Below are 21,604 nucleotides of genomic sequence, written 5' to 3' on the forward strand. Positions count from 1 at the left end.
GAAAGAGGAACATGAAATAAGCCTGAAAAAGTTGGCTGGAGCCAGACCGTGAAGGGCATGGGAACTGGGCGAGTGGCATAGTCAGACTTGTGTTATAGGAAGCTTATTTCAGCAGCTGTTGGGAGAGTGGTTTGGTCCCATTTGCACCCAAGCAGGGAACCTTCTATGTCATGATGCCATAGGAAGAATGAAAGCTGTGGAATCAGCTGTCTTGGATTCGAATACTGGTTCTACCATTGGGAAATCGCTATACTTCTCTGGTTCTCTGCTCCTTCCTCTATAAGATGAGGGGGCTCTGAAGTCCTTTCCTGCTCTAACTCCGAGATCCTATGGACCTTCATCTTCAATGGCTAGTCCAGACAGACTCTCTCTGTGTAAATGGACTCTCAAATATGCAAGGACTAGTGATTTCCTACCAACTCAGAACACAACTAGACAGGGACTCCACAGTGAGGTCTTAGGGAGTAGTCTGAAGTTGAAAGAAGGTAAGGGTCCAGGGTCACACAGCCAGTCGGTGTACGAGTCAGAATTTGAATGCAGATCTTACTCCTAGCCCTGCACCCTCAGGCATCCTCTGACTCATAATTATGACATTTTCTCTTAAATCAAGCTGAAATCTGCCTCTACAATTTCTACCTATCCAAAGGGCTTCTAATTTTGCCCTCTGAGGCCAAGAAAGATAAATTTAATCCCTCTGTCATTGGATGGACAGCTTTCAGATCTTGGAAGACAGTGAATATGGCTTCCTGAAGTCTTCCCTTCTCCAGGTTAACCATTGGTCCTCCCAAGACATGGTTTCTAGTTCCTTCACCATCCCTGTAACTAGTCTTTGGTTTGTCAGTGCTCCCCTTCTAAGCACACAACAAGTAGAACTGAACACAATACTTTGGAGCATGGTGAGGCTACAGCTTCTCCCCTTGTCCTGGCCAAGACCACCTGGGATCCCATTAGATATTCCAGTTGCTGAGGTGTCACTGACTTATACTATTCACCTTCAAGGGTAGCTATGTGGCGCAGTGGTCAGAGCGCCAGGCCTGGAGTCAAGAAGACCTGAATTTAAATAGGTTTAAAATCAGGAAAACTCATTTTCCTGAGTTTAAATTCAGCCTCAGATGCTTATTAGCTGTGTAAGAGACCCTGGGCCAATCACTTAACCCTATTTGCCTCAGCTTCCTTATCTGAAAAATGAGCTGGAGAAGGAAATGGCAAACCATTCCAGTATCTTTGCCTAGAAAACCCCAAATAGGGTCTTGGAGAGTCAGATGTGACTAAAAAATGACTTAACTGAACTGTTTCTCAAAATATTGTCATTGACAGATGAACTACTACAATTCATTAAGTCCCAGCCCTAGGGAGATTTCTACTAAATTTACAATGATTTTTAATCTGAAGTCTACATTGTGATAACTCTATTTTAATATAATTGGTTTATTTTGTAACCCTACGTATTTTATTTTATGCATTTAAAAACATTCTGGAAAAAAACTTATTCTGAGGAGAGGTTCACAGTTTTCACCAGATGTTAACAATAAAAAAGGTTAAGAACAGAATTAGATTTTGTCAGATGGGAAAGGAAGATGGTTGGGCCATGTGGGCAGGTAAGGGCCTCTTTGCAGCACTATATAGGTTCTTTCTTTTGCAGACCACAGAGTTAGGCAGCATGGTGAAGGAGTGAGCTAATCTTCAGGCCCTAGGCAAGTCAGTTACCTCTCACAGTTTCAGGAAACTCTTTAAGGCCGTTAGACAATCAGTTAAATTAAGGTTCAAGATAATTAGTTTTTAAAAAAGGAATTGTTAAATGCTATTATGTGCCAGGCACTGTATGTTGGAGATACAAAGGCAGAAAAAAACCAGCGCAGGCCTTCAAGGTGTTTGTGTGTTCGTCCTTGGTTGTCGAAGAAGACCACGCCATCAGAGAAATGATGACATGACTTGCACTTAACTTTGTTTTGAGTGAGGGAGGGCTGTGCAGGTCACCAGCCTCACTTCTTCTCCTGAGCCATCTGGATCCAGTGACCAGATATTCATCAGGATGACCCAGAATGAGGCAATTGGGGTTAAGTGACTTGGCCAAGGTCACACAGCTAGTGAGTGTCAAGTGTCTGAGATGAGATTTGAACTCAGGTCCTCCTGACTCCTGCACTGGTGCTCTATCCACTGCACCACCTAGCTGCCCCCTCAAGGTGCTTAACTTCTATTGGGACAGATAGCATAAAAATGACTCAAGATAGAAGGAACAATGTTAAAGAAAAAAGATTAGCAATTGGGGAGAATAGGAAAGGCTTGAAGAAGGTGAGACAAGCTGAGTGTGGAAGGAAGTCTAGGAAACTAAGAGGGGGCAAAGTATTCTGGGCAACAGTAAGGCACAGAAGAAAAACATAAATGGTGTTGACGGAGGAAGGCTTCTTATCTGGAGATCTGTACAACAATGAAGTCCTAAGTCCTGTCCTGCTCCCTTCACCCAAACGTAGATGGAGCATAGACTTGGGCAAGCTGACCCCCAGGCTGGGCTGGCCAAGGAGGGCCATCCAGAAACTTACATGCCCCTTCCCTCCAACCCCCTATCCCAAGTTCAAATGAACCTCATCTATTTGAATCAGTACTCCTGAAGGACTGGCGAGTCTTGGCTCCCAGGAAGTGCTTGGAAGGATGGGAGATTTGAGTGCTGGGAAGACAGAGGGAGGCAATGGGAAGTACATTGGCTTTGTCAGTGGACCTGGGTTTGAATTCCGACTCTATCAATTGACTATATATCCTTGGGCACCTTTCTTCATCTTTTTCAGTTTCTTCATCTATAAAAAAAAATGGCAGGTCAACTAGATTGCTTTGGAGTCTCCTTCCAGTTTTAGCTCTATGATCTTGTGATTTTTTTTTTAAAAAATTTAATTTTAGTTTTTAAAAGGTCTCATAACTGTTCTTCCCTCCTCCCTCCTCCAACTCTGTATCTGTCACTACTCACTAACTATTCTTCTGATCTTAAGAAATTATTTTTCCTGCCTCCAGGGAGGACCTTATGTAGCCCATCTTAGATAAGTGACCCCAGGAAATAGGGTTTGGAAGATGGTTCTGCCAAAAGAAATGTGATTATAGCACAGGACAGGGAGGATAGGACCGCCAACAAGTTTCTGACCACAATGTGGAAACCCTGGGCCATCTAGCAGAGGTTACCTTTGAGCCATCCGCATTTAATCCCCTCCTGAGTGTAACGTAGGAAGGAATGGTAGAGGATTGCTGGAGCCTGGAAGTGGAACCGGAAAATCCTTTGCAGTGGAAGGAGAAGAAGAAAAAGAAGTGGGCTTGGCAAACAGGCTTCATACATAGACAACGTGCCTACCCACACTCCCCTGAGGACCAGCCCAGATCTGCCCAAGACCTCCCCTTCTCTGCGCCCCTGAAGCCAAAGATTCTCCCTCTTTCCCTTCCTACTCCTCCTTTGAAAGTTCTGCATGTGTCCAGGAACAACCCCCAAAGTCCTTACAGCTTGGCGTGGTCAGCTCTCCATATGGAGGGGGCTGGAAGGAGAGGATCAGCAGAACGGAATAAATATTCCTCAAGAAGAAAGAACATGATTCAGTAGGAAGAGAAACTGAGGGACAGAGGAAACTGAGGAAGAGACCTGGGTTTTCACACTAGGTATGTCTCCATTAGCTAAATGTCTTGGAGCAAGTCAGTTTCCTTCTCTTTGGGACTGTTTCTTCTTCAGGAAGTCTTAGGAAGAGGCAGACAGACACACCTCAGTGTGCTTGAGAGGCCTGACCAAGGGGATCCATCCAGCCTCTCCAGCCACACGTACTTCAAAGGGCCCCACATGCTAGACTGGGAGGCAGTGCCCAGGATACCTGCTGCCAAATCAGTTTTCCCCACGATGGGGGGCTGGGGAGATAGGGCTTGCCCGGCACCTTTCATGATGGCATATTGATGAAGGAGAGGGCATCTCCCCCAGCTCCTGGACAGGCTCCACTCTCTGGCTTTTATTAAGCTCCATTCTCAGGGGCACTCAGTGAATAGCTCCTGGGGGGCTGACTCTAAAGGTAGAGATCCCGACATCTACATAGGGGTTTCGAGCCTCTGATTTCTGAAGCCCTCAGCCATATTCTATTGCTGTGTCAGCCCCCAAAAGGCTGATGTCTTAGGAGACAGTTTCCTTCACTCCCCAGACAAAGCCCGAGCCTGGAGCTGAGAAACCTGAGATCCAGGTCCCATCTAATAAAGTTGGCATCCAACCTGTCACTGTTGATCCCAAAGGACACACATACACACACCTTCCCCCAAGGGAAATGCGGCTCTATCCAGTAAGCATGCATTAAGTGCCTAAGGAGGCAACTATGCAGGGCAGTATATAGAGTGCTGTGCTTGGGGTCTAGAAGACATGAGTTCAAATGCTTTCTCACATACTAAACACCTATGGGACTTCGGATAAGTCATTTAATCTGTCTCAGCTTCAGCTTGCTCATCTGTAAAATGGGGATAATAATAGCACCTGCCTCACGGGGTAAATCGTGATGATCAAGTGAGACAATACTTCTAAATGCCCTGCAAACCTTACATTTTTATGCGATGCTAATTATTACCATTAACATTATCACCATCATTAAAAAGATGAAGCTTAGCTCTCCTCTTCACCAACAGCTAGGGCCCCACCTTACCTCTTCCAGGTAATGTCTGGTAGCCACTATCAGGGCCCACAAATCCAAGGGAGGGCTGGTTCATGTCACCAAGGGATGCTAGCTCGGGCTCACTCATATATGAACGGAGCTCGACCTACAGGAAGAAGATGTAGAGCCCAAGGTTAATACAAAGGTCCTGACAAATGTAACAAGGTCCACGGCCCTCTGATTCAACCCCCAAAGACTCTCTGTCTCTTCCTTCCTGGCTCCCAGATTCTGACCCCTGGACTGTGAGTGACCTGTGACTCTCCCCTACTCAACGCTCACCTTGGAATCCCCATTCACACACTGCCCCAGCTCCCGGTCTCTCTTCCTCTCATCAGATTGCCTCTTGAGCCCCCTCACGGAGGTGTGGCGGATGATGGTGGCTTCCCGAGGAAGAGGGGGCACGGCCGGAGGTGGGTCCTCGGGGCTGTATTGCTCAGGAAGGGGGGGTCGGGGTGGTGCCTCATCTTCCTGCTCAGGAGAATAAAAGTGGAAGGTATCCAACATGTGGAAATGAAACACTAGAAATGGGTCAGGAATATCTTTTTCTCTCCTCTCATTTCAGCAAGCATTTTTTTCTCCCTTTCACCTTGTTCCCCCATTTAAAACAAAACAAATTCCTACACCGGTCATATCTAATAATGTATATCCCGTTCGACCCCTGAGTTCATCCACTCTCTGTCAGGACATAGGTAGACGAATTCATCATTAATCCCCTGAAATCACAGTTGGTCAATGCATTGGTCAAAATTCTGAAGGCTTTCAAAGTTGTTTGCTTTAAAAATGTTACTATTACTGTAAACCTTTTCTCCTGGTTCTTCTCACTTTGCTCTGCATCAGTTCGTACAAATCTTCCCAACTTTCTCTGAACTTGCCATTGTCGTTTATTACGGCCCAATAATTGTCAGAGAATTTTAGGGTTATGGATAAGGAGCTAGAAGGAGTCTTAGAGGCCACCTTGTCTGTCCCCTCTCCCATCTTATAGATAAACTTCAGAGAGGTTTAAATAACTAGCCTAACACCACACAACTATTAAGTGAAAGGGTCAGGATTTAAACCAGACAACCATAAAAATAGCATGAAATAGTTCTCTCTTCTGTCCGTGGGGATGCTTCTGGCCTCGCTGACTAGAGAGGTGCTCACTTTGCTCAGGGCGTTCCTATGCCACAATTGGTTTACAATTTTCCTTTAGCTTCACGTTCTTGGCCACTACAAAAAGAGTTGCTATAAATATTTGGAATCCTAACAGTATAAAAGAAGGTCATTAGCGGGACACTGTCATCAAAGTACAAAAGCATTGATACTTTGCCTTTGCTCACCACCATTCATGCCAAGCCCATACTATTTTATACCAGGAGACTCTTGAAGGTGTTCAACCCCTCATCAGTGAGGCAGTAAGGTGGAGTATTACAGATGAGAAAACCCAAAGATCATCTAGGTTAAGTGGCTTAAACTCAGGACACACAATGAGCTAGCAGCAGTCCCACGGCTGAGAGCCAGGCCCAGCAGACACTCAGTCCCTGCCTCTCAGCATTCCACAATGCACAACGTCTTATTCCTCTTGTCTGCCCTCTGCATGATAACTTCCCTAGGGTAGGGAATAGATTGGCAAATCTTATTAACAAGCTTAGAATACCATGGAGTCCACTGTATGAAAGATTTCTAGCCAACAGCATAGAGTCTTATGGGACGTGGGCTCCCTGTTATTCCATGAACAGCAAATCTTTTAACCAGTCTTGGTACAATGTGCAGATCAGGGGACAGAGAAAAAGTCTCTGGATGTCTGTAAGGCCCTGGTCTTTCCCTCTGCTCTGTGTGTAGGTACAAACTCTTTTGTGACCCAATGTCTGTGGGTTAACCCTCCAGACCTCGTGGGTGACTCAAAGCACTCACACATTGGGCTTCCCACATTGTCTGCCATGAATGTGCCTGTTTTTCTAAAATGTCCCGTCTGTGGTATTTGATGAGGGCTGTGGTTTCTTGATACATCAATGGAGCATCACTGCTGCCACAAAGGTGGGAGGGCTCTTCTTAATTCCCTGCACCCCCCTTTCCCTCCCCAGTCTCGCTTTTCTTTCTCCTTTGATTGGGTTCTGCCTAGTTCAGCACAGGGATCTAGAGGTTCCCTTTCCTTCACTTCCTTCTCTGATGCCAGCACATATTTTAAATTTGTGAAATTAGACCCTGACTTTGAAATGACTGCTTTCTCTCTCTTCCAATCCCCCTCTGGATTATGATTTAAGTGAGGACAATAACATCCCCCTGAAGAGCTCTTAAGAAGATTTTGTCATCACCGGCTCAGCGTCTGGGAAGATGTCATATACCCTAGAGGCACTCTGAGGACTGTCCAATAATATGGTCCTATCGGGCACATAGTGGCAACAGATTCAGGCCTTTTTCAGTATGGTGTTCATTTTGATCTGTTTCCAGGTCAGGTTAATTTCTATGTCATCCAAACCCATGGGCTCTGATCCCACATGGGTTCTATCTTCCAGGCCCCCATTCTGAAGGTACGTCACCTTGGCCACATGTTGAGCTCAGCCCTGAGCAAGGGGGAACACCTATCTAGTCAACGAGGCCAGAATCATCCCCATGGATAGAAGAGATAACTATTTCATGCTATTTTTATGGTTGTCTGGTTCAAATCCTGACCCTTTCACTTAATAGTTGTGTGGTGTTAGGCTAGTTATTTAAACCTCTCTGAGGTTTATCTATAAGATGGGAGAGGGGATGGACAAGGTGGCTTCTGGGGTTCCTTATCCATGACCCTATGATTCTCTGATAAACAGAATCAGAAAAGGAAACAGGTCAGTCCTGTTATGAAATTGAGGGCCAACTCACATGGTACTATATTGGCCCCTCAAAATATTAAAAGGAGTTTAGGAAGGGTATAGGATTGGGTGGGCCCTCTGTGGAAGACTGAGAGGAAGACAATGGAGAAGAATCCTAGGGGATCTTAGCAATGGGGGAAGTAGGCTCACTGAGGAGATCCCTGACCCATCACTCAGACAGGTAAGTGAAGTAGGCCATTTATCATTGATTGCCTCCCAGTCAGCTGGAATTTCTACTTCTGATCCATGTCTCACATTTCCAAACACAGTTTTATTTAGAGAAGGTAGATGTGGCCAGCAGATGAGCAGCAGAGGTGTGTAACATAAGGCAGCTCAGTACCCAGAATACAGTAGGTGCTTAATAGATGCTCACTGAAGAGCAAGCTTGGCCCCATAGAGAGCTACAAGAATCTACCCTCTTCAGTCCTTTACAGAGGAAGGTGGAGACAGAAGGGTGTGGGCCACTGAAGATAATAAATTAAAAATGTATTCAATCACTTTTGCTGAACTTTTTCCCCTCTGTTTTCTCTTTTTTCATTTAAAAAGAGAAATTCTTAGGGAAATGGCGGGAGGAGCACAAGGGAGTGTCTAGATAACAAAAACAAAAGACATTGCCAGGTGCCACGATGGCCCATGCCTCATAGTCTCTGCTGCTGGGGATACTGATGTTTAGCCCAGCCTGTCCAAACCATCACTTCCCTGACTGCTCTCTGGTTCTTTATGTTGAAGCAATTTCCTTGGTGCCAATTTAGGCCCATTTTCTGCTTTCAAGTCCTCTGTAAAGATGGTGGACAAAAGTGCCAGAAAGGGAAGTAGAATTTGTAACCGGTGCATGGCTCCCTGATACATACAGCCTAGTCTTCTTACTTCCTGTCTGAAGCACTGGCCAGAAAAGAAGCAGGTTCCCATGTGGCCACATCCAACAGCACTTGAGGCACAGTCTGGCAATGGCGACCACCTTATTTTAGGGAAGGGATGTAGATTTCCCAAACAAGGAGCAGTAGCTGTTTGCTTCGCTCCTGGTCGGCCATACTTACAGCCTTTGGCGTCAGTTTTGTAGGGGACTGGACAGGAGAGGTGACTTTTCTCAGCTGGAGCGGATGGGTTCTATAGGGCACATATGTCTGCAGCTGTGGAAAGAGGCGAACCTCCAGGGGCGTCTTCGCAGGGCTGGTCCACGGAGGGCTGTTAGGAGGGCTGGTCTGAGGGAGTCGTTTGCTCTCCGATGTGTTAAGAGACTTGAGGACTGAAGGCACAGGCGTGTGGAGAAACAAAGGCACTGTTTTTCTTTCTAAGGGACAAAGGGACAGACTGTGAAATAAAGGACAGGGTTTCTCTTCTCAAATGTCAACTTTCAGCTGCCTATGACTCACTACAGCGTGTGCAACATTGCTGATCAGCGGTCATCCCACACCTCTGAGAGCACTGGTTCACCCCACCCCACCCATCCCAGCCAGATCAAGTCCTTGTTTGGTCAGAAGGGGAACTTTCCTCCCACCTGGATTCTTGAAGGACTCCACTAAGATTTTGAAGTTTGCTTTATTTGCACTCAGGCCAGCAGTGACATCTTCAATCCTCCAAAGATCCTTCTGTATCTGAGATCTCTCCTGAAGATAAAAGAAAATGCTTAACTTTCCTCCATGAGATCTGACTTTTCAATACTACTGAGGCATCCACATGCAAACCCAGCTGGTACAGTGGATATACTGCTAGAACTGGAGTCAGGAAGACCTGAGTTCAAATCCAACCTCAGAAACTTTACTAGTTATGTGATCCTGGACAAGTTACTGAACCTTTCTCAGACTCAGTTTCCTCATCTGTAAAAGGGAAGAGAATAAGCATTTATATAGTGCTTACTGTGTGTCAGGCACTGAGCTAAGTGCTTTTTACAAATTTGGTTTTCACAACAACCCCACGTGGTAGGTACTGTTGGTATTCCTATTTTGTAGTTGAGGAAACTGAGGCAAATAGAAGTTAAGTTACTTGTCCAAGATCACACAGTTAGTAGATGCTTGTGTCCAGATTTGAATTTAGATCCTCTTGACTCTAAGCTTAGAGTTCTATTTATTGTATCACCTGTGCCTCTGGTGGTGATGGATGGATGGATGGATGGATGTGTGTGTGTGTGAGTGTGTGTGTGTGTGTGTGTGTGTGTGTGTGTGTGTGTGTGTGTGTATGAAGAGAGAGAGAAAGAGAGAGAGAAGAGAGGAGATACAGTCAGAAAGAGAAAGAAGAAAGGAAAGAGGAAAGAGGAGAGGGAAAACAGAAGATAGAGTACAGAGGAGACGGGGGAAAGAGATGGAGAGAGAAGGTGGAGAGAGGGAGGGAGAGAGGGAGAGGGAGAGGGACAGGCAGAGGGAGAGAGAGGAAAAGGGAGAGGGAGAGGGAGAGGGAGAGGGAGAGGGAGAGGGAGAGGGAGAGGGAGAGGGAGGGAAAAGGAGAAAGAGAAGGAGAAGGAGAAGAGGGAGAGGGAGAAAGTACCATGTATGTCTTCCTGAACCCTGGGGTGGCCCAGGGCAGTGACTATGGTTAAAGGGGACAGAGGCTTCCTGTGGAGAGTAGGTTATGAAGGAAGAAGTTCTGTATCTGGGGAGTAGGACTAACTGGTGATGGACTTTGTTGGTTGGTCACCTGAGGCAGAAAGAAGGATCGTCGACTCTGCCTCTGTAAAGTTTGTTTCAGCTGATTGACGTCATTTTCCAGCTTCAGGTATTCATTCCAGGCGTTTTCCATTTCCTGGTGGCAAAAGGACACGTGGTCAGCTGTTGTCAGGGCACACCCTGGGCCTAGCTGAACCGATGGACAGGGTTACATCTAGACCTGTTTCAAAGGAGGGAGGGGAGCCTGTTCCAGGCGGCTTCTGTTTTTTATCAGATGAAACCCTGACCAGGTCAAAGATCTCTTGCCCTTGGATGCAGTCATTCAATAAAAATTTTTAAGCAAAGACTATGCATCAGACTCTCTGCCAGGTACTGGGGATACTCAGATAAAATACATTACACAGTTATATCACCTTGAAAGGGGAGGGGGAAATAACACATACTTAGAAAAGTAAATACAAAATACGGACGAAGTCATTTCAGGGGGAGGGGAGCAGAAGGAGGGCATGACCACATGGACAGGCTGCATGCTTTAAAGAAAACTTAGGGCTCTGTGACAGATGTGAGAAAGGAGGGCATTCCAGGCCTGGGGGACAGCCTGAAGGCAAGAGATGGAGTATGTGTATGCATGTGTGTATGTGAGTGTGCGTACATGTAGGTGTGTGTACATATGTGTGTATGCATGTGTGTCTATATGTGGGTGTGTACGTGTGTGCATGTGTGTCTGTACGTGTATATGTGTGTACATACGTGTGTATGTGTGTGTGCTTGAGTGTGTGTATGTATCTATGTGCGAATGTGTATGTGTGTGTGTTTAGGATAGGAATGTGGAACAAGTCTGGAGAGGCATGCTAGGCAGACCCTAGGATCTTGTCCTCCATTCTTCCCCTATTTCCTCCTGCGAGCAGAGGTGGAAGGGAGAGGTATGGGGAGATAAGAGAGGAATAAAGTTATATGTTGTTTACTTAGCAAAGGAAAAGAATACTCAGAGCGCTCACAAAATTAAGTTTTCAGTGTTTAAGTGCTATATACATGAGAGCACTTTATTTTGTAATACCTACTGTGCTTAAAGTACTGTATATACTCATAAATACTATCTAAGTACTACAAGCACTTATTCACATAAATACCATATAGAATACATACAGTACAGTACTCATATACTATATTATATATAAGTACCTATATATACATATATTTATATATGCATACATATATGTATACGTGTGCATGTGTATATCCGTTTATTTATGTACATACATACATACTCCTAAAAGTCCCAAATCCAAATAGTTTAAAAAAAGTCAGCCACCTCCCATCCTCCATCCCCACATCCCCTGCCCAAAGGTCTCTAAAGCAAACATGCCCCCTCCATCAGCTATGACAAAGTCATCACAACTGCAGGCTCCTCCTTTAACGTTTCCCCTCAGGAAATTATGAGTTTCCCCTTCCTGAAAATACTGTTCTCCAAGGCATAATTAAAATTTTTTTGCACTAAGGGATGGTACCACAAACCATATCCAGGGTAAACAGCATCAAAGGTGCCCTGGATTGTAAGGAAGGGGGTGGAATCCCATCCTCTTGTTGGGAGACAGAGACCCTCGGAAGCCAGCATGAGGCTGCTGCTGGGGAAGTCACCACAGAGTGGGTATGGGGGTGGAGAAGAGCTCATCCAGTACCAAAGAACCTTAAACACTATCAACCTCCTCTAAATTCAATCCCTAGGACAAACCCCCAGTTTCCCTGACCTAGTTATGACTCTCATACCCTCTGCCCTGGGATAGAGTCCGCCTTTCATAGCACCCACGGCTTTGCCAAAGAGCTAGTTCAAAAAATTCACACCACAATCATGGCTGATTGTGCCTCCACACTCCCATTTGCTCACAAACTCAGTCACTATTTTATACAGCCCCCATCTCCTCCTCCTCCACCCTAAGGTGTGTGGGGGAAGGAATATCAGTCATGCATGCTTCATAAAGGTTATGGATGGTATCTCAAAACCAAAAAGCACCCCCAAATCCACCCATTCATACACACACCCTTAATGAATGCACAAACTCCAGTTGGCAGTCTACAGAGCTTGGGGCTCCCTTTCTTTTGAGCATTCCACAGTTCCACATGAGTGCCACTACAGTACAGTGGTCAGGCAAAGAAACGAGGAAGACCAGCCTTCCCCAGGGAGAGTGAGGTGCCACCAACTCAAGTGAATTTGGAGAATTCCCAGCTAACGGAGGGACAACCCTCACCTCCTTATATATAGCTATGATCCTTGTGGTAGGAGACCTCCCACTGCCCCCCACAGCTCTCAAATATCAGAATCCTTTGTTATAGGGAGAAAGGGTCTGAATTTAAAAACCTCATTTTAAAAGACAGAGGAGAAATATTTGCATTCCCTAGTCCAGTGCCTAGGAGAGAGTATATACTTAATAAATATATATTCAAATGAATTCCTTGAGTTACTTTCACATGTAAAATTAGGTGCTACACTGGTGTACTGCATGTCCTGGGCCCTTTAACCCCCAACCAAGGCTTTAACCATCCCATTAGTAGCTCTGAGACATCTTCAAGAAAAGACCAAGGAACAGACTTGGAAGAAGAGAATATGACAGGAGGGTTGATGAGACAGAGACAAACAGAATTAACACCAAAAGCCCTAGACCCAGCTCCTCCAAAGTAGACACAAGGTAGTTCCCTGGGACTCTTGAATTCTAGAATGAAGACCTCCAATTGATGTGCTATCAACATGCCCAGCAGAATTCTTCTACTTTTTGTGACTTTTGAAAAGCAGTCCCCTTCCCAAGTAACATGAAGGGGGAGCTGTCCAGCGGTAGACAGTCCCTGTCTTTTTTCCCTCAGTTTCTGCTCCCCCATATTGCCACCACCCCATACATACTGTTGAAAGCTTGGATATCTCTGCTCGTATGTGAACAAGGTCCTCTTGCAGCAGTCTTTGTTGGTAAGATATCTTTTCTGAATGCTGGGGCTGGTCTTTGTACTGTTCCATCTGTCTGTGCAAGACCTCCAGGACTGACTCTAGTTGATCCTGCACAAGGAGGAATCAGGTTATTACAGAGACTCAAGTGGTAGAGATCCTCCAGGCTAAGCTCTCACTCAGTGCAAGAATCTCTTTACAGAACAGGCCCATGATCATTCATGTATACATCAGGGACTCTAGCCAGTATGGTGATGTCTGTGGACCTCTTTTCAGAATAATCTTTGATGTCAATGTTCACAATAACAGGAGAAGTTAAATTTCAGTTACAGGTTTGTGAAAATATAGATGTTACTTTTTTCCCCTTGTCCAATTTCACAGATCCCAATCCCACTGAAATCTATTCAAGGACTCCAGGTAGGAACTCTTGTTCTCCCTCACCTCTGACAGTGTTTAGCCAATATCTGCTGAATACCTCCAGAGAAGGGGGTGTTCTACTTCTATTAACAAACAAGATAACAGACTCGCAGGATCATCCCTAATATCTTCTTCTAGAGAGCAGCTGTAGCAGTAATGATGATGATGTTGAAGAAGAACACCAGTATTTGTATATCATTTTAAGATTTATCCCCTTTTTGCAAATGAGAAACTAAGATGAAGAGATGGTAAGGAATTTGAAGGAGGCTAGATTCAAACTCAGGTCTCTTGATTCTGAGTTCCATGCTCTATCCATTACACCCCCAGGTACTTCAAAAAAACTAAAAAACAAACAAAAAATCACTTGTCTTTTGACTGGAAACTATGAGTTACACAATAATTCCACTGATTTCTTCTTCCAATCTCTTACCAAGTATCAGAGGTGACCCTGTACTGCGTCATGCCAAACCCATGAGAGCAAGCATGCCACGTTTGCCTCAGCAGTTTGGAGAGGGAAAATTCATTATCTGTGAAAGTATCAGGAGGTTGGGAGGGTCCACCATGCTTGGACCCAAGTCAACCACCAGCCTCAGTCTCCCCAGGAGCCAAGAGTCCAGGCAAGCTTAAGATCATCTCCTTAGATAAGACTTCTAGCAGGCCCACAGGAAAACTTGACAACGTCATGCTCTAAATTTCCACAAGTCACCCAATAAACCTCTCAGGAAGTCTATTCCTTGTCACTCCTGGCAACATGGTTTAAAGAGACCACTCAGGTTTCTGATTCAGGAAAAAATGAGACAAAAACCACAGAATGCCCACTTTCCTTCCTCTTACTGTTTAAAAAAATATATAAACATACATTTACACACACATACACACACACACACATCAGAAGTCTTAATTACTTTGTTCTCCTTGAGGGCTCTTATCTTGTCTTCTAAGTCCTGCAGGACCCTGTCTTGTTCACATAGGATGCTCAATTTTACCTACAAATAAAGATCAAATATGCAATGAAACAATATAAAAGCTGGTTTATGATGCCCACTGTCCCATCAAATCTGCCCTAATGCCTCATCCTGGAGCTAAGAGGACCTTGGGCTTATCTCTCAAAAGCTCAGACTTGACACACTGGAAAACGGCTGAGTGTGGGCCAGTGAGGAGGATCTTGGGAGCTCTAGGCCAGCTAAGTCTGGTTACCAGGGGACTAATTTTTATAGCTTCAGGAATTCCTAAAGAACTGTCTGCTAAGGTGTGAAGAGTTTGGAAGGAATGAAGGAATGAAACTTGCCCACTGTTAAGTTCCCCAGAACCCTTCAGACCTCACAATGACCTTTCCCAGTCTTCTACTCGGACTTGGGGAGTTGAGGTGAAGAAAAATGGATGGAGGAGACAAGGGGGAAAGGTGGTCAGTGACTCACGTCAATATCACTCTCAGCTACTTTCACAGGCTTTAGACTTCTGTCCTTGAGAGTGTCACGGGTCATCTACAAAGGAAGCAATTTAAAGATGAGTTAGGAAATGAAGTCGGTAAAGGCCAAGCCCACGAGAGCAGGCATGCCATGTTTGCCTCAGCAGTTTAGAGAGTAAAAATTCATTATCTGTGAAAGTATCGGGAGGTGGGTGGGAAGGGGAAAAGACAGAGGGGAGAGAAACTGAGTGCTTCAGGCCAGTTCAGGCCCAGTTCACCTCTGCAAAAAGAAGAAAAATTGTGCCTGATCAAGATTGTATTAGTCGTTTCTGATATCTTAAACAAAAAAAAGTACCACCATCTCAAGTGGTGGACTTCTCTATCACAACTATTATACATAAACATGTTACATGTTAATATTATAATATGTACACATTATATATGTATACATTATATTAATACAATAGTGTTATATTATATCTACATAAAATGCTACATATTAATATAAACTATTACATATAACATCTACTTACAAATGTAACCAAGTCAGAAATTCTAGTAAGATGTGTTGTGGGAGCAACAGTTTAACCCTTTCCCTCCATGTAAGTTAGGATAATTTGGATACAACACTGGCCCAGAAGGAACTGAGTTCAAAACTGGCCTTAGACAGTTGGCTATGTGACCTTCAGGCAAGTCACTGAGCACCAACTGCCATAAAAGAAAAAAAAAAGACACTGAGACCATCCTTCAGTGTTGACTGGCCCAGGAAACCTCCTCATTGTACAGATGAAGTAACTTAGGTTAAGAGAGGTTAAGTGACTTGCCCAGAATCACACAGCAAGTAAATATCTGAGACAGGATTTGAACTCATATCCTTCTAACTCCCAGTCCAAAATTCTTATCAACTGCATCAACTGGCTATATGACCAGGAACAGTTCTACACTGATGCAATAACATTACACTGAAGAAAATCTCCTAGAGATAAGAACAATTCCCAGAAAACCCAAATCTCATTCAAGATTCTCACCACTCCAAGGGAGCAGGTCATTTATCAATGCAAACAAACCTCAGTCATAGCTACCCAGTCTGTCCTGCAAACAGTGAATTCCCAAACTCTAGGCACCACCCAAAGCATAACTAGGCAGATCATTTCTGCAGCCATGATCAGGTATAGGTAAAGTCAGTCCTCAGGGATGATGAAACTTCAGAGTAAGTCTCTCCAAAGAATGCACCTCACCATGGGATGCCCTCCTGCATTTCATTCTGAAGGTCTTGTTGTGGACACCACCATCTGATGCCCTGCTGGGGAAAGCCAGGTGGTGGACAACAAAGCTCCTAGACAACAGAGCCGTTACTCACTGGTCCCTCTTTTGGCTTTAGTTTCATAGAATCACAGAATTTCAAAAGGTAACAACAGAAATAACAATTGCAATTGACACAGTATCTATCATTTATTTGGACTCATGCCTTAACAGGAATCTTCTTTAAAACATCCCCAAATTATCATCCAGTGTTCACTTGAAGACTTCCAGAAACAGGAAATTTTTATTTTCTGATGCAGCCTATACTATTTTGATCATAAGGATGTCTTTTCTTATGCTGAGTTAAAATATAATGTTTGTACCACTCACTAACACATTTTTAAAAATTAAAAGTCTATTATTACGTTTGAGTTTTTTGTAGACTGGGTCTCCTTATCTCTCCTAGGCTGGAAGTGCAGTGGCCATTCATGGGCCCAATCCCAATAACGATCAATATAGAAGCTTTAAGCCATCTCATTTTTCCAAGCCTCTTTAAATGGCCTGGTCTGTCCCCCACACACACTCCCCTCCTTACACTTCTGGGGCCTCACCTCACTGGTGCCAGCCTTAGTGCAGAAACACAATGGGGCTTTAGCCCTATTCTGGCATTTAAACAATTCCCCAGAGGCAGGGATCACAGGCACTCCTGTCACAGTGCCTAACATACATGAGGCACTTAATAAATGCTCACTAATTGATGCTATGAACCAACATTATGCAAGCTCTTTGAGGACAGGAACTGTTTGCCTTTATTTTTTATGTTTCTAGTACCTGGGACAGGACCTAATATATACAGAACACTTAATAAATGCTTGTTAATTGCTGGATTATGTTGTCTCTTCCAACAAAACATAAACTCCTTAAGAGAAAGGACTGTTTGATTCTTATTTTTATCTCTGGGTCTAGCATAATGTCTGGCAGCTGTCAATCAACAACAAATGCTTGCTGATTGATTAATAAAAATCACAGATTTTATTGGTGGAAGCATGGACACAGAAGCAGTCTTCTTCCTTCAAAGCAAACACTGGATGACCTCATGTGCCAGGCAGCCATAATTATCCTAGGTGTGAAATTTTGCTGCTGTTGTTTTTTTAATTTCCCTTGCATTGCATTGATAAAACATTCATTGATTAAAAAATGCAGATTAAGCACTTGGGGCTACAGGTGTTAAGATGACAAGAAATTACCAATGGGCCTTCACCAAGTGATGGGCTGGAGGGAGTGGAACCCTCTCAAGGGGAATGGTAGGAAAATCAAATGTATCTAGGAATAAGAGAATACAGTAAAAATAACCCTCTCTGATCTGCTACAGCTGGAAAGAGAAGCAGCAAGTACTACAGACCCCATCAAACACAAGGATTTGCTATTTCAGAGATCAGTTGTTTGGTCTCCGTGAAATATAACTACTGAACGTTTCTGTGAATTGTCTGCCAACAACAGGACCCTGAATGTGCTGGGGAGGTTGTCAGCACCATGGACAGGTGGCAGCTAAATGGATGGGCCCATGGCCTCCTGGGGTGCTTCCATTCTAACTGGAGTCTACCTAGCATGATGGAAAACTGCTGCCATTTTACCTTTTGAGATCATTCTCAGTTACAAGAATATTTTAATAAAGCATACAATGAGAATGCTATCCATGACACCATATTTTGAGAAACTCTGTGCTAATAGAAAACCAAGCTCATCTTTCTTATTAATCATGTTATTATTGTGATTATTTTGTTACAAACACCAAAAACATAAAGCATTTTTGTCATTAGATATGTTATGTTATTTTATCTTTATTGTATGTTTAAGATTTGTTATAAAACTATAATAAATTCATAATTTTATTTGAATTCATTACACACTAAGGAAATTGCATAGATTATCTCATGGGAAAAGGTGAGGTTTTTTTTTAAAGGCAGAGGGTGTTGCTCTTTAAAGTTCAGAAACCACAATGTAAGAGATGAATGCTATTATTATAATTATTACCTAGCAGTAAATAATCGCTCACCCTCTGACCTCCCTCCCCTACAGAAAAGATAAAGGGCAAGCAGAGCAATGGATGATTACTAGGAGGAGGGTGCAGAGGAGAGCCAAGCAATGATCACACATTATGTTAGGATACCAGTCACTCTTCAGTGACTGTGACCCAAACAATAGAAAGATGTTGGGGAAGTAAGGTAGAAAACATCCCATTCCTACTACAGATGTCTACATTATTCCCATCAACATTCCCTTAATGGCCAATATTAACCACACTAGCACTAAACAGAAAAAATAATAACATTTTAACAGAGAAATTTGTATTTGAGGGTTGAGGACTCTTAGGAAGATGTTACATAAACCACAATGATTATCTGAGATTATTTAAAATGTATCCCGTACATATCTTGCTTCTACGTGGCTATTTGCATATTGGATATCCTTTAGATTTGTGAGCTTCTTGAGGGCAGGGACTATTATTTGCCTTTATTTGTATCATCAGTGCGTAGTATAGTGCTTGGCACGTAGGAGGATCTTAATAAATGCTTATTAACTTGACCCCAGGGCATTACAGGCACAGAGCATTAAACTTTATAATGAAAGAATTGGCAATCACATGGCAGAGCCTGGAGATCATGTCCTTATGTATGTGTTCATCCTTCGTTGCCGAAGATGACCATGCCATCAGAGAAATAATGACATGACTTGCACTTGACTTTGTTTTTATTGAAGGAGGGCTGTGCAGGTCACCAGCCTCACTTCTCCTCCAGAGCCATCTGAATCCAGTGACCAGATATTCTCCAGGATGAGGCAATTGGGGTTAAGTGACTTGCCCAAGGTCACACAGCTAGTGAGTGTCAAGTGTCTGAGATGAGATTTGAACTCAGGTCCTCCTGACTCCTGCACTGGTGCTCTATCCACTGCACCATCTGCTGGTCATGTCCTTATGAGGAATGAGTGAAGGAAATGGGACAAGTTAACCTAGAGAAGAGAAGATTTGAAAGGTTGGGTGGGAAAGAAAGATGTGAAAACTGTCTTCAGGAATTAGAAGGATAATTATGTGGAAGATGGATTACACATGTTCTGTTTACTCTCAGGAGGCAAAAACTAAAAACAAAGGGAATTGCAGAGGGGCAATATAATAGGCTCAATATAATAAAAATCGTTCTCATAGTTGGGTGTCCAAGAGTGAAACAGTTTTCCTTAAGAGGTCTTTCAGCAGAGTCTATAACAGAGGGGTCAAACTCACAGTCCATAGGCCAAGCTCCTAGTGAAACTTAAACCATATTAAAATGTAATTGGGAGATGTTTAACAAAATAAAAATACAGTGCAACATAGATAATGCTAATTTGTGGTTTTCTAAATCAACATGCTGCCTCCCTTTCTATTGATGTTTGACCCCATTGGTCTAGAGGAATAATTTATTGGGGGTGTTGTAGAAGATTGAATTAGATGACCTGGAGAGTTGGCCTTTGGACTGCTCCCAGCACTGGTTTAATCCTATCTCAGTGCTATATAGACCTATTTAAAATCAAACATAATAAAGGGAAGGGGAGAGAAGGGAGATCCTGGGAAAGTCTCAAAGCCATTCAGCTCTACCTATCACCCACTCAGAGATCACTCTTGTCAGCCTTCCTGAGCTGCCTCAACACTTAAAACCACTCAGGGGTGTGAGGATAATTGGAAATAAGTCCCAGGACATCACTAGACCAAAAGACTAATGCTGGCCACCACATACGCAAAAATAAAACCCTCATCAATCCTAGGCTTTGAAAAAAAAAACCCCAGTTGTGTGGTCACCACACCCAGAACCCAGGGAAGTTCTACAATCAATCCTTATCCAAAGGACCCATAGCTAAAATGGACAGAACCTCTGGAGAGGGGAGTGGTCTACTTTTATGGTTGCAGTCAACTAAAAGGAGATGTTTTTGGCAGAGTGGGCAGAGGCTCAGCCTTAAGTATCAGAAAGGCCTGGGTTCCAGTTCTGCCTCTAACATATTTTGGCTCTGTGACCATGGAATTAACCTCTCAGTGACTCTACACAGTCACTGTCTAATGCTAAAAGTTACAGATGGGTTGCTTTGGATGAAGGGAGTTTCTACCCTAGAAGTTCCCATTCCAAAGTAATCACAGGTCCAGACCAAGAAACTCCCATTTTCTGAATCATAAACAATAGGAATAATAACAAGAACTCCACCTTTCTTTAAATAAGTTCTGTTAAATAGGCAATGAAAGGATCGTTAGTCCCATTTTATGATGACCAAGCTGAGCGTCGGAGATGTTAAGTGACTGGCCCATGGTTTGTAAGGGTAAGAGCCATGTATCTCCAAATAAAAAGGAGAGATAAATCTATATATGATACAATTCATCCTTCTCCTAGTCTTCAAAGTCTACCAGGGCTGGCAGTCTGTAGGCTGGCAAGGACAAGGACAGTGAGTGAAGTACGTTCTAAGTCTGCTCACCTTTAGGTCTAGATACTCCAGGTCTTTCTTCAGCTGAAGGTAGGTGTCGTCAGCCTTCAAGGAAGCACAGAGGAAAAAAAAATAAGTTACACACCAAGGGTTTCCTCACATCTTTTACCAAGCAGCAACAGCAGCGGTAGCAGCAGAGCAACAACAGGTCAAGACTTCTTGGATGAGTCGGCCACATTGCATATTTTAACAAAGAAATGAGAGAAATCCATCACAACAGAAGCAACATGTGTCTCTCCTGCAGCAAAGCGCTCGAGACATGATCCAATGGGAGATGTCCCAGAGGGACCGAGGGACCACCACATCTCATTTACCCATTCTCAAGTCACAGAGGAATGTAATGCTGACACCCAGAAGGAGCTCACCCAACAACCCTGTGAAGTCAAAACTCTATATCTGTCACTTACCCCAGGATAGAGCCAGAGAGCTATATCAGAGAGAAGAAGAGTCTATACCAGGCTCATCATTCTGACAAAAGCTTGAAATGAATTTGAGGCACAAATGGATAAATGTGGTGGACCTGGATTCAACAAGATTGGATTTCAGATCCCTCTTCTAACACTAGCCATGTAACGATAGGCAAGCCTCTTGACTTGATTTCTATATGCCTCAATTTCCCCAACTGCAAAATGGGAACAAATAATAGCATTAGGGTGATGGTGAAGCTCGAATGAGATAACCTCTGTTGAAGAGTTCTGCAAACTTTAACGCTCTGGAAGCTTTTTCCTATTTACCTGTCCTGAACATAAAAGGCCATGACCTAAAGGTGCCTAAACTGAAGGAGTTGGGGGAAGAGTTACTCTGACCTGCCTTGCCTCCCTGTCCTTCCTCCTAAGTTTGCCCTCTGTAGATAAACAGAATTGTCTCCGTCTTTTCTTTGGTGTGGCTCTGGTGGTAGCGACGCCACTTGAACCCTCAGTCCCCAGACAGACTAGATGTCTTGGAAGATGCCTTACTTTCATTACCCTACCTTAACTGTAGGTTCTGATCTGAACCCTGCCCCATGACTATCCCCTGCCATC

General features: G+C 43.8%; 1 protein-coding gene across 11 annotated transcripts in view; it reads right to left on the bottom strand.

Moving 5' to 3' along the window:
- Nucleotides 1-21,604, bottom strand: part of PLEKHA7 (pleckstrin homology domain containing A7) — a 256,560-nt gene that overhangs the window by 17,236 nt on the left and 217,720 nt on the right. For all 11 annotated transcript variants that reach the window (XM_072619562.1, XM_072619558.1, XM_072619564.1 and 8 more), the window contains 10 exons: nt 20,574-20,627; nt 14,851-14,916; nt 14,338-14,418; nt 12,977-13,126; nt 10,115-10,219; nt 8,982-9,090; nt 8,521-8,774; nt 4,935-5,123; nt 4,647-4,761; nt 3,169-3,260 (listed from right to left, as the gene is read on the bottom strand). In XM_072619562.1, coding sequence (XP_072475663.1) covers nt 3,169-3,260; nt 4,647-4,761; nt 4,935-5,123; nt 8,521-8,774; nt 8,982-9,090; nt 10,115-10,219; nt 12,977-13,126; nt 14,338-14,418; nt 14,851-14,916; nt 20,574-20,627 — 1,215 coding nt within the window. The remainder of the gene's footprint in view (nt 1-3,168; nt 3,261-4,646; nt 4,762-4,934; nt 5,124-8,520; nt 8,775-8,981; nt 9,091-10,114; nt 10,220-12,976; nt 13,127-14,337; nt 14,419-14,850; nt 14,917-20,573; nt 20,628-21,604) is intronic.

Source organism: Notamacropus eugenii, chromosome 6 (assembly GCF_028372415.1).
Source record: "Notamacropus eugenii isolate mMacEug1 chromosome 6, mMacEug1.pri_v2, whole genome shotgun sequence".
NCBI lineage: Eukaryota > Metazoa > Chordata > Mammalia > Diprotodontia > Macropodidae > Notamacropus > Notamacropus eugenii.